Source organism: Seriola lalandi, unplaced genomic scaffold (assembly GCF_002814215.2).
Source record: "Seriola lalandi dorsalis isolate HSWRI2012SDOR001 ecotype SW California unplaced genomic scaffold, Sedor1 jcf7180002054689, whole genome shotgun sequence".
NCBI lineage: Eukaryota > Metazoa > Chordata > Actinopteri > Carangiformes > Carangidae > Seriola > Seriola lalandi.
The window spans coordinates 3032869-3046652 of NW_019525242.1; the positions used below are offsets into that span (position 1 = coordinate 3032869).

General features: G+C 39.6%; 1 protein-coding gene across 1 annotated transcript in view; it reads left to right on the forward strand.

Annotated features, from left to right (window-relative positions):
• Window positions 1-13784, forward strand: part of LOC111667383 (transmembrane protein 163a-like) — a 63011-nt gene that overhangs the window by 44705 nt on the left and 4522 nt on the right. Inside the window, exons 4-7 of the mRNA XM_023423038.2 lie at window positions 1730-1773; window positions 3460-3551; window positions 6419-6515; window positions 12457-12568. Of these exons, the coding sequence (XP_023278806.2) occupies window positions 1730-1773; window positions 3460-3551; window positions 6419-6515; window positions 12457-12568 (345 nt within the window). The remainder of the gene's footprint in view (window positions 1-1729; window positions 1774-3459; window positions 3552-6418; window positions 6516-12456; window positions 12569-13784) is intronic.

The following is a 13784-nucleotide window of genomic DNA, read 5'->3' on the forward strand; positions in this document are numbered from 1 at the left end:
ACAGTGAAGTGAAGCTTCAATCAATAAAAGACAAAGCAGCCAAAACAGCCACCTCTCAGAGATGTGGCAAGAAAGAAAGAAAGAAAAAAAGAAAGAAAGAAAGAAAGAGATATGTGTCGAATGAAATCAGAATCCGAGAGTGTGAAAGAAAAAGGGACATCAGGAGAAAAGATTGGGAAGATGACAAAAACAAAGCACGAGTGAGAGGAAAAGGATGAAAGCTCTGTTGACTTCAAACCAACTCCCAGCTTGCCCTCAAATCTCCTGTTACCATGGTGATTTAACTGACGATATGGTGTCCCCTGAGACCCTGTCCTGAAAACAAAAAGGAGAGAGAGGGAGAAGCACAAGGACAGGCAGAGGGGCAAAATAGCCTAGGTAGGCTAGACTGGGCTCTGCAAACGAATGTACAATCCCCTTTACCCCATTAATGAGACCTTCATTCATCCAGGATCTCCGGAGCCTTCAGAAGGATGTTACTAAACACCAGACTTTCAGAAAATGCCATGTTTATGTTACTAAATGTCAGGGCTTTAGATCAAATTATAAACGGAGCTGAGCCATTCTGTCTGGAATATGACCCAGACTGACACACGTGTACTGTGTGACAACGTTTATTGATAGCAGCATCTAAAACACAAACATACGCAGAATTTAAAGCAGCACGGATCCATATTTTCATATAAACAATGGATCAAAATGTCATGTGCAAGGTGTCGCTCCTATAACCCAAATTGCAACCTTTAGCTCATTGTTTTGGTTTTACTGCCCACAGCTTTAGTGTTTTGGTTCACCACTGTCATCAGCCTTGTTCACAGACACAGTAGGCAGCTGTTTTCCACAAGAAAAGAACTCTGATAAAGTCAATCGCCCAGCGCCAAACAGCAGACAGCAGGTGAACATAGTGGAGCATGTCGCAGCTAAAGAGCCAGATATTTTCCTCATTAGTTGGCGGAGACAAGATTAGAGCTAAAACGTGAGTGAATATTGGGCTTTTATTCATCAGGTGGCCAGAGGCACAACTTCAAATGAATGCTAACACATTAGCCATATCAACTTAAGATGATTACATGTCAATGGTGTGTTTATGGGTTGTTTTGTGGCCTCCTCTTTCCCAAAAGCATCAGATTTAAAGGACTGCATGCAAAAAAAAGGAATTTTGTGTGGCCTATAAATAATAATTTAGATATTTGAACACTGATGAATGAAGGGGAAGAGTTTCCTATAGTATTTCAGCTGCACACAGTACTTTGCACTACTTTCTAAGCATCTGTTGTTACATACTGTGAGCTCCTGGTATGAATCATCCACCACAGAAAAAGCAGATGTTGCTATTTTCATCTGTTAAAAAAATACACATTCAACAGTTTTACACTTCAAAATCTAGACACTATTTCTCTTGATTTCCTCTGTATATATTTCATGTTGTCATTTGGTCCATCAGAGTGGTATTTCACTTTTCACATTCAATAACAATAACGAACTCAAAGTGAAACACCTCATTATCCTGTAACGAGTCATCGTGTAATTATTCTTCATTCTGCATTGTGAGCATATGATACAGATGCAGCAGGTGAAAGCATATGAAGCATATGAAGCATATGAAAATATAATTGTAACGTAGCATCAAAACGAAGAGTATCTTGTTGTCAACTAATGTTATAGAAATCACTGACGTCACTGCTCTCTCTCTCTCCCTCTCTCTCTCTCCCTCTCTCTCTCTCCACAGCTGTATCATTCATGAGACACAGCGCGTCAGCCTTTGGATTTGCTGTGAGTTCCACTTTCCTTCTTCCCTCCATTTCCATTGATTAATTAGTCATAACTTAGGTCTCAGTGATTTATTAATGTATCCCGTTTCCAAAGTGCCTGTGGTCCCTTTGTCTCCAAGGTAACAGGGCAGAGAGGAGCACACGTTGAGTGTCAAAATGCTATCTGTGTTTGCTAAACAGATCTGCAGGCTTTTACCAAAATGAAGCTTCTTATTGCTTATAATTATTTAGAGGAAATGACTGAGAGTCTGGTTTGTTTAAAAAAAAATAAGCCTTAATAAGAATGAAATCATCTAGGCCACTGAGGGGAAATGTGATTAGCATAATGTGATAGAAATATTATAAACCATTATCTTCAGTGCTAGCTATCTCCTTATTAAAGATTCGATTTTAATTAGCAAGTGCTTGGCTGTCAATGGCAGTTTTAATAAAGCAGTAAGAAGACAATACAAAGGGGTTAGATCACAGCAACTGATCTTTGGTAGCTTTAGCTGCTACGATATTGAAAGTTGACATTTTTTACAGGTACATTATGTGTCTTGAAAATGAACTGATAACAATCATGCCATATTTTATGATCTAGCTTTAGGGCAGACAAGATTTTCTTTCAACTTCCTTTTGAAAGGTTAATTGAAAAACGAAGCACAAAGTCATATATTATGTTCGTAATAATGTTTATCACCTTGATTTCCCTCTGGCAGTCAACACCAGTCTCTTGGTTATGCATTACAATGTAAAGCACTTATACATGTATATATCTCGTATATATTTCACTCTATAGCAAGCTAACTGGTGCTTTAAAACCACTGAGACGTCTTAAATGAGAACTGAATATGTGCCCAAAAGATCTGTGTCTATTTTTATTCCACTCTATTCAAGTAAATATATTATTAAGTGCACTTTTTAAGTTACATTATTCTTTTTTAAAGGGGATTTTCACAGTACTGCTAAAATATATGAAGTCATTTTATTTCAAACACCACAGACAAGATGTTGTCCTACACAAGGACAAGCGAGCACACAAAACATGTCAAAAATACAAATGAATGAAAATAAGTAAATTTGGTGACCTTATTAGGTTGACCTTAAAAGAGACAGGAGAGATAAGAACTGTATATACTGGCTGATCAGCCTATTAGTAACAGAAAGGGGAAAACAATACAGACTTGCTAAATACTCGATACAGAGAAACAACATTCCCCCCCTATGCTGTTACGGCTCTTGGTCTGGTCCATTTCTTAGGCCTCTGTATTTAAGCGGGCTCCAACCTCAGCTACCTTTTTTGGCCAAACCAGGAGGACTGACACAGCAGACACAGTAACTCAAACACAAAGAGAAATCAATTAATTCAGCTTTCCAAACTCGTAATGACAGAACAAACCAAATGTGTGCACCTCATTTAGAGTACAGTGGCATCAAAATGTAACAATAAACTAAATTCTAAACCAAAGAAACTGATGGTGTTTTATGAAACCTAAAGTGTCTGCAACGAATATCAACATTGTGGTAATGCTGTGGGAAAGTATGTGAATTTGTACCTTGAGTTTGGTGAGACTGGATGAGTATTGCCATCTTATGGAGTTTTCAGCTATTGATATCGAAACAACCAAACAATTTATTATTCCAATGCTGCAGCTTTCTCTCTTTGTCTCTCTCCTTGATTACCTGGTTTCTCTTTCTGCTGTAGTTTGATGCCACGCTGGACGTCCTATCATCAGTCATTGTCCTCTGGCGCTACAGCAATGCAGCAGCAGTGCACTCTGCGCACAGAGAGTATATGTGAGTACAGAACACGGTGCTAATTTAATTAACGATAAATCTGCACCAAGGCAAGAGCTACAACGTATGTACATGTATCCATCTATTCACCCATCTATCTATATTTATCTCTCCTTTCTTGTTTCTTTTATTTATCAGTCCCCATTATCCCGATTTAAGATGCAAATTCAACAACCGAACACAGTTTTCTATGTTTTCTGATGCTGTTTAAAGATTGTTTCCATGTGTGATTGTATTACTGTCAATATTTCTTATGATTGATTTCACTGGCAAAGACTATGACGCAACAAAACCTGATTTAAATGTTAATGATGTGAATGTAGCATCGACTGTAGTTGTTGAAGATAAAGAGATGTACAGTAGGAGGGAGGATGAATGGATACAGGGGAGTGTGGAGATCTTTCTCCGGTGTTGTTATCCTGAAGAAGTAGAGACAAACACATAGATGATAAAAGGAAAAACCGTTATAAATTCTGTAGGTGTTGGGCCGCTGTGAGCCCCCAGAACAGCTTGAATGTTCCCATGTCTCTGACCTCTGCTGGAGGGGTGGAACACCATACTTCTGAAAGTGGTGTTTTGATGATGCTGGTGAAGAGTGCGGCCTAACACATCATTGCACGGTATGAATCTCAAGAGCATGCTAGATTTATGAATGACTCAAAACATGCAGCTAATGGGTTTGGGGGTTTGAGGAAAGCTCTGTCAAAGCTCTGTCTTTTTTCTTTCTTTTTTAGGCTTCTATGTGAAATGTTCCCAGAAAACTGGACAGCTCAGAAAAAAATACAGAAAAAGACTGATTGAAGCCTGATTTGTTCATTTGAGGTTTCGAGGTACATCCCTAATTGAACAAAGTGCTGGATTGTCCATCACTGTACATCACCGCTAAACACAAGCCTGTTAATCCGTCAGCTTTCAGGGCTGCTGTAGTTCATCAAGTGGCTGTCAGTTTGCGCGGAGACTTGTTCGTCTTAAAACAGCACCTCTGCTTGGCTCTGAGGTGTCGCAGATGATGAAAGACCGAGCTGCCACTCCACCATCCATTAACACACACAGACCCACACATACACACTCTCAAACACTCACCTGTACTGTATCTACAAGGGGACACACTAATCTGCCTTTTCTACACTTTGCTGCTAGGTTGCTACACACACAGAGGAATCAAAAGACAGATTAATTATTTTTATCCTCAGTTTCTCTAAACAAGTTCTACCCATGAGGAAAAACACAGCTCAAAGACATTTCCACTTTCAGAGAGGAGAAATCCTCAGTGTGAAATTCATGCTGTTAACGACATCAGCTAAGACTACGGTATGTCAGACAACCGACGTGTGTGTTCCTATGCGTGTCTGTTTCAGCATTCATAATTTACTTTGTTTAATCACAAGATCCCACTGATGACTGAGGCTGTGCAACAAACCTTGTGTGACCACATGGTATCCACTAAACATCAAGGGTTTTCAGCACAGCACAGGTGTACACACACACACACACACACACACACATATCCATAGAAATGAATCACATACATGTACACTAGGATTGAGGGTATGCATCACCCATACATGACCAATTAGTTGAAAACAGAAAGAAATCAGAGCGTTCAAGGTTGACCAGTGCATTGTGTGCAGGTGTGGGTGCAGAGGAGGGCAGAGTCAATGAGTTTCTTGAGGTTGGTCCACATGACCGATGGAGACTTCAATGTTACAGTACATAGCAAGACAGATAGCTGAGAAAAAAAACAATGCAGATGCAGAAGAGACAGAGAGATGGGGGATATTTCCCCCCATGTTTAACAAGTTTAGGGCAAATGGATGAAGAGATATGATGGTGTTGTTGGATGGAGACTGAAGTGATCCCGGTTTTCCCCCATTGTATTTTTAGCTATGTTGTCTGCAGGTAATTGGAAGTCTTGTTGTTGTCACAGTTACTTTTTTTAATGCATGTGTGCTTTAACAGTTTCCTTTGTCTTTCTGGAACTCCAAAATTAAAGTGATTTCTCGAGTGAAGCATCTCTCTCTTTAAAAGTTGCGTTTTCTCTGTGAAGTATGGGAGTTTTATTATGACCAAGCACTGCCAAAGTCAGTAAAGCAGAAACACCACATTGCCGCACCTGTCAAAATACTGTGTCTCTGTTCTGAGGTGAGATAGATGGCAGACACATATTGTAATTTGGGCCCAGCAGTTGTGTCAGAGGAAGAGAGACTGTAAAGGACCCAGCGATGGAGATGTATTGAATTACCATAACTTATTCCATTGCTGCCAGAGCGAGGAAGTGTGCAAGCATCTTGTTGCCCCACCCCCCAAAACAGTCACATCATTATCCCCTTCATTCTTTAAACAAACATCACAAATTGCCTCCCTCATATGCTCTGACAAAGGCTGAAAAACTGTTTATTCTTTATAGCCTGCAAAATGAACTCCAAATAATTGAAAGGAATTGATTCATCGGTACCACTTTCATATCACTGATGAGGTCATTACTTACATTTACATGTCAAGTTATACTGATGCCTTGGCTAAAATTCAAACCAATGGGGAAGGGGTAACTGTGCAACTGTTATTTTAGATATTATAATGTCATAATATGGAAGTGGAGAAAAAAAAACTTATCTAGTCTGCCAAACTGCCAAAGGCACTGCCACTGCCACTATCGCTCTTTATGTCAACTCTCTGTGAACATTTATTTCAGTCTTCACTGCAGCAGGAAAAAGGAAAAGTGATTATGATTCAAATGCAGGAGAAAAAAAAACAAGAACTGGGAGAAAGTGTGGCTGCTCGTGTGTTAACCCCCGTAGGTTTCTGCTTCGGCTCCATTTGACGTAACAACCTAACACTCTCGCTCTCTCTCTGTCTGTCTGTTACAGAGCGTGTGTGATCCTTGGGATTGTGTTTGTTCTCTCCTCCGTATGCATCCTTGGAAAGGCCATCCATAATCTGGCGACCAAGATGCCGCCAGAAGTGGTAAGACAAAACACACACACACACACATACGCACACACTCAAACACATCAAGTCTACGCCCTGGAAGATTTATGCTCATATTAGAAAATACTCAAGTACACAAATATGTTCAATGCTCTCAAATTGAACCTTCCCTGAATGAATCATCAGTGATTTTGCATCATCGCTAACAGTACACTGGTTGGTGGTTAGTAGAAAATATGCCATGGACACTTCTTATTTTCTATTGTGGGACTTTTTTACAGCCACTACATAATCCACAAAGTTCTTATTCAGAATTCAAAGACTTAAATGAATTGCTGCAAATATTAAATATTAAATATTATTAGCAGGTCTTAGTGGGGTTTTTTGTCTAGTGTAAAAGGGGTTTTACATGAGATGTCTTTAGGTGATATAGCTGTCAATTAAATGTCATGCTGTGAAAGCTCTTCCTACATTTATTTCCTACATGGAGTGTTCTGGCCTGGAACGCACAAATACATCGCGCATATACTGGATGGCAAGTGGGAAAACACGTGTTTATTTGTCCTTCACATGACCATTCACACATACCAGCACAGTGAATATGAAGATAAAACATACCTCAAAAAGTAACAAAGTGTTGCTTTAAAACATTTGACCTGAAATCAGATTATGTGTTATGAAAGGGTTTCACATTTAGCAGTTTTGATCCTGCTCAGCGATGTTCTCATTTATTCCTTAAGTGCTGTAGAATTCAAGGTTAAAACTTCACCTTTTCAAGGATTACCAATGCCATCACATGCAGCTGTTCAAACTTAACCTTGGGTCTTACGATTTCCCACAGTGCTATATGAAAACGACACAACTCATTAGCTACTGTATTTCCCCAACAACAGTGTGACTGTGAGGCACGGCTGCAGGTGTGTCTGAGTTCATGGCAGCATGCACATTACACACACACACACCTTTATACAAACACCCATAATAGATGAATATAAACAAGAGCCTAGAGATCCGTATGAGCTTAATTTGAATCAGTGCATACACATACAGTACACGTGCGCACACGAGCACACACACAGCATTTATCATTGTGAGGTAGGAATCTTTTTTTAGCTCTCCGCTGTTGCTCTATTGACATCAGAGTTTTTATATCCCTCCTCCTGACTTTTGTTCCTTTTTCCTCGCCGACACTGACGCGCTCACATTCTTTCTTTTTAATGTCAACACCCCCCCCACACACACACACACACACACACCCCTACCCCACCCTTCCACCTCTCTACCTCTCTCTGGAGGTGTTAAGAATATGAATAAGTTCCCGAAATAGTCTCATCTTCCTACAGCTCCTCCATCGTCACACACTGTTTAGGGAGTGCCCATCTTATCCTTTCCAGTTCTCTGCTTTGAAACTTGCTATTAGGCTTGTAAATGATTTAACCCTCACCATCTGTCTGTTTCACTGACCAGTGAAGCCAAGGCACAGAGGGAAGCCAGATTTTTACACTCCAAAAACACATAGTTCTCTTAAGTTTCCTCTTATGTAGCTTCAAACCTTGAAGATGCACTTCTTGATGTTGTTATATAGCCAGCAGCGCTCCCAAACCCCAAAATATCTTCACATTTCACTGTTCATGTTTTTAAGCTCAGCACGGTTCACACACTTGAATTTTAAAACAGCATTAGCTGAGAGTAAAATTGAGACTTGGGGCACTATTGGGCCCTTTAACAAAATCAGAGTGTATCTTAAAAGCTCCCCTATGGAGATGCCTTGTAAACAAACCAAAAAGTTTTGTCTATATACTTGAGGCCTGACGTATTTGTTGAATTAATTTCCTTTCTTCATAATCCATTTACAAAGCGGATTGTTTTTGTAATATATTCAAACCTGCATTGTTTATATCAATGTTTACATCAGCTCTCAGTCTTCTTCCTCCTTCTCCTTCTTCCTCTCTGGTGTACTCCGTACCTTACTTGGTGTATTACCTTCAACCGTTGATCAGTGGGATATTGTGAAATGATATTATATATGTATAATATCGTTACTTTAAATGTTCTTTTATTTCATTATGATATATGCAGTAAATAGCACAGTTATAAATGCAAGCTATAAATGTTCCTGGCTTGTCATAAAACTGCATTATGTCTGCCATATGACTTTTATTTTTATATTGAGGCTCCAGTTCTGTCCTTATTGTGAAAATCTTCTATTGAATCAAAGCTAATGGTCTGTGTGTCCTTACATATAAATCTAGCTATCTTATTGGTGATGGCCTTTTTGCAAGTTCCTGGTGACGAGGTTCTACAGTTGACATTGCTCCACTCATTCACAGTGGAGTCCTCGGGTTCATTGTTATTGTAGAGTCAGACAGCTACTTTTTACGCTGTTGGCAAACAGCCTTGTCTTTGTTGGCGATCTTGCCAACTAAGGTGTAGAACCCACAATACTTCCGCGGCCCGCTTTCAGATGCTTCAGAGTCAGCATGGCCCAGCCTGCCACTTTCCTCCTCCATTTTTATTTACAACCTTAGTTTAATGGTAGGTCAATAGAACATGCTGATAGTAAATTTTAAGAGTGCCCTCTGCTGGACCGCAAGATCAACTACTTTAAATGGTCTGTTTTGCTTATAGATGTAGGTAGATTTTGAATTACATGACATCTAATCATCTATCTATCCAATTCCAAATAAATTGATACCCCAAGTAGTGAATGCAGAATATAGTGTTTCTGAACAAGACCGTTTTAATAGGTGCTATAAAATATCCACCTATTTGTTCATATTTTAATTGTGCAGTCAGACGTGTATAGATAGTCTCTCTCCTTTTGCCTCTTGTAGCTGTACGTTGTTGAATTTTTCCCTCAAGTTGAAACAATTTCACCTCTCGGCATTTCACACCATGTGCCACACATCATACCACATCATAACTCAAATGTAAGTCTCCCAAAGCACAACCTGGATGTGCTAATGTGCTACTACCATATATTAACTGACCCACTGGTCACCAGATTTACACACACACACACACACACGCACGCACACATACGCCTCAGACAAAAGGATTTAATAAGATTCAAGGGAACGGTCAATATACAGAGATCTAATATGAGTTTGTATAAATATCTGTACTCGACAAAACGTGTGCGTGTGTGTGTGCATGCGTGTGTGCGTGTGTGCATGTGTGCATGTTTTCATTGTCATTGAAGCCCCTTTAACCACACATCCAAAGACATAAAGCCGGGACACAGAGGCCATCAGCAAGTTGAGGGCAGCAGCAAGACTGTGTTTGATGCTCCAGCACCATTATGTTAATAGAAGATGTGGGTGTTAGGTCTCAGAGGAGCTTCCTGACACCAGCAAGAGCCTATTACCACTGTCTGTCCCTGACATTCTCTCTCTGTCTTTCTCTATCTCTCCTTCAGCATTTCGCTCGCCTTCTTTACACTTTCTCCTTTAAATCCAGTCTTGTTTCCTGCCAACGCTCTCTGTCTTACCTAGCTCTGCTTCTTTTGTATTTCTAAGTAAAATAGATATCTATGTTTTTATATGTAGTAACACAATCCAAACCTTTTTAGAAATCTCTTTGGTCTCCACTCAAGGTTGTGAGAGAGGATGACTCATCCCGGTCCAATCCTATGGTGGATCATTTTTAGCATATAACCTACTGCATGTAAATGATTATCTGTGTGTTTAAGAGAGATCTCAGCCATCTGGCTCTGGCTTTTTATGTAAGGTACTGTCACCGGCTGCTCGCCTTGGCTGGATTTGTGGACGCACTTCATCTTAGTCTCTGCCTCATTTATCCAGTCTCTCTCTCTCTCTCTCCCTCTCTCTCTCTCTCTACTTTCTTCCCTTGCAACCTCATTCATTATTTTTTTCCACTCTCTGTCTCTCTGCCCCCTCCCTCCATATATTTTTCATTGTTTCCCTCGGCCCTCTTTCATCACTATACCCATGTTCTTTCTCTAACCTCTCTCTACCAGCTCACCCAGCCCGTCTCCCTCCATTATCATGTCTATCTTTACTGCTTTGTCATTCTCAGATTTTCATTTTTGTCATTCACAATCTTTCTTTCCATCCTTGGGCTTTTTTTTTTTTTTGTTATAAAAGAGACTTCTTCACTGAGGTTTTCATCAGACAGCAGTCAGAGGTGATTTTTCATATCAGCAGTGATTTGTGTATGTGCTGAGTTTATACGTGTTTACAGGGCAGCGTGCGTGACAGAAAGAGACAGATGGAAATTACTAAAAGAGAAAGAAAATGGAACATTTAAGAGGAGCAGCAGAATCTGCAGTCTGAACACGACGTTTCGGACTAAATTTGCTTCTCTGGTTTCGTCTTCTAGGAGATCTCACTGTTCACAAGTGAATTTAACATCCTGAATAAAATTGCATTAAGGTGTGAATACTGTAAAAGTATCAGGCTGTAAAATCCGAATTAGAGGACAGAGGGCGCAGGAAATCAGGGATCCTGATTCGCGTCACGTCTTGGTTTGCTGCTCTCATGGCAGGCTGTCTCTGTCTAGTGCCTGATTAAACACAGAGAACTGAGATTGGCTCTCCCTGCCCGCCGGAGAAAGAGAGGGCAACACATTACATGTGTGCCGCAACACACAGATGACATTCAGGTCTCGATGAGATTTCCTCAACAAATAACACCCGTAAAGGACTTTAAGCCTACTGGAAACATGTAGTACATACACTAAATATCAGAGAAGTGAGGGTGTAATTACATTAAATAAAAGGCAAATTATGAGCTATATCAGCTTCTCTAATGTTTCCTAACTGTAAAATACACCAACACAACACAAGCTCTTCATCCTTTGTCTCTATGTAATTCAGGTAAATGGGAGTAAAAAGGGGAAAACTGCCCATGTAATCAAGGGCTAATGCTGTGTGTGTGTGTGTGTGTGTGTGTGTGTGTGTGCGTGCGTGCGTGCGTGCGTGCGTGCGTGCGTGTGTATCATAGTGGGCAGTACACTGTATTTACCTTATGCTTTTCTATTTTAGTCTCTAAATTCTGACTTTGTAAATGTGTCTATAGACTATGAGAACTTCTTACAATGTAATGTAAAAGTTCCATTGCACGTACACCACTTTCTGCTAACAATCCCACGATGCAACGTATCATGCTTTATGAATGTAAAATGTACCAATGTGCAACTCTACTCTGTTAGTGAAGACACAAAAATGTGTTTCCTTGAAATTACACGAGGTCACCAAACATAATCAGCCAATAGGAAACATATTAAAAAACATTTTAACATACAAGCTAAAACAATCTGTCAGTTAATGGATTAGTTGATTGACAGATAATTCATTGTCAATAATCATTTATCATATCAGTCATATTTAAGTGGAAAATAAATCACCAATTCCAATGTGAATATTTATTGGTCTTCTTCATCAGAGACTGTTCATCAAAGAAAACAAGATATTTGAAGTTTTTTCTGACAATGACAACTTAAAAAAACGTTCAGATCATGCTTATATATTTGTACTCACACCAACCCAGGAGAGACAACATTACATGTATTTGTATAAGCAGAGGCCCACACTAGTCACCGCTGCAACACGCTGGTTGGCAGGATGGAGGTCTAATTTTTTGTTATAGTCAGTATATACCAATTTCTCTCTTTCTTCTTCTCTCCTTCCTGTCTCTGTTCCCCTGTTGGGCCAATTAAATCTGATAGGGAGATACTCCTGGGTCAAGTGTTGGTTTTTGCTGAGTCTTTTTGAGTCTGAAGTTGAAAACACCAGACTCTCAATGCACTTATCTATATGACCTTTGGCTGACCAAGTCAAGCCTGTATATTTTATTATTGGTGGGTCATTCTGTCTCTGCCTTCACAGCCATACTGTAGCCTTCTTTCTCTTAGTTTGTTATGTATTGTGTTTTGCTTTGCCTCCTTGTATCATCTGTAATTTATTTAATACAACAATTGTGTTTTTCCTGTCTTCGCTCCCGCTGTCTTTCTTCAGGATGACTTCCTCTTCAGTGTGTCCATAGTGAGCGGATTCACATGTGCTGTGCTGGCTGTGGCCAAGTTCATGTTGGGAAGAGTGCTGACTAGTCGGGCACTTATCACTGATGGTAGGACACACACACACACACACACACACACACACACAGAGAGATATGTGTATACACGACTTATATGACTTATTAGTCATTTCTTTAAACTTTCTGTGTTATCTGGGTTTCCTTTCAATATAGAAGAAAATATAACCCTTGTAAGTAAGTAACTCAAGTAATGTTAACACTCTTTTATGAGCAGTGGCAAATGTATGTATGTGTTATGTATCAAAAGTAAATGTGCTCATTATGCAGAAAAATGGTCCCTGACAGGGTTTTATAATTATTAGATTATTATTAATGAAGCATTTACTTTTCAGAGGCATTTTAGTGTTTTAGCCTGTCCAAAGGGAGCTAATTTAATAATTGCTCTATTATATACTGTTGGGTAGTTTCATTTTTTTAAACAACACAGAGTATTTCGTATGCTTGTCATAAATGCTCACTCTAACTAGAAGGTATAACTGTCAGTTATAAAACTGTGTATTTCCACCTGAAATGTTGTGGAGTAGAAGTGTAGACAATTATATGTGTGTTGCTTGCAGAACTGAATTGAAAAAAGTGATTATGACACACTAGCTGCTTATAGACACATGCATAAGCACTTCTTTGGATGTGTGGTCAAAGGGGCTTCAATGACAATGAAAACATGCACACACACACACATACACACACACACACACACACACACACACACACACACACACACACACACACATTTACAGACACACACACACACACACATTTACAGACACACACTGCTATCCCCGGGTCTCAGAGCGCACAGAGCATCAATCCAGTAAACCTGAGGTTGCTGTTCTCAGAGCCTGGATTTATTTCCCACAAGACTATACACTTACTGCAGGCGAGACAATAACCCACTGTGCAAGCTTTCACACAAGGCGAAATGTAATTATAAAAGAACATCTGAGTATATAGAGAATATACAGAGTAACTCAAGTGCAGTCACCAATTTTGTCGTCTACAGCCATTAATGTTTTAAACCAAATATAACTCAAAACAATGTTTCTCACATACATGCAAAAGGTCTGTTTAAAAGAATACTGCCGCATTTTGGAAAATACACTTTTTTTTCTCGCGAATACTTCCATGAGAGTATTAATACCACTCTCATGTTTGTAAGGAAGCCTATTAGTTTGCAAACAGGGGCAAACAGCTAGCCTAGCTTTTTCCAAAGGTGACAAAATCCACCCACTAGCACCTCTGATACCGG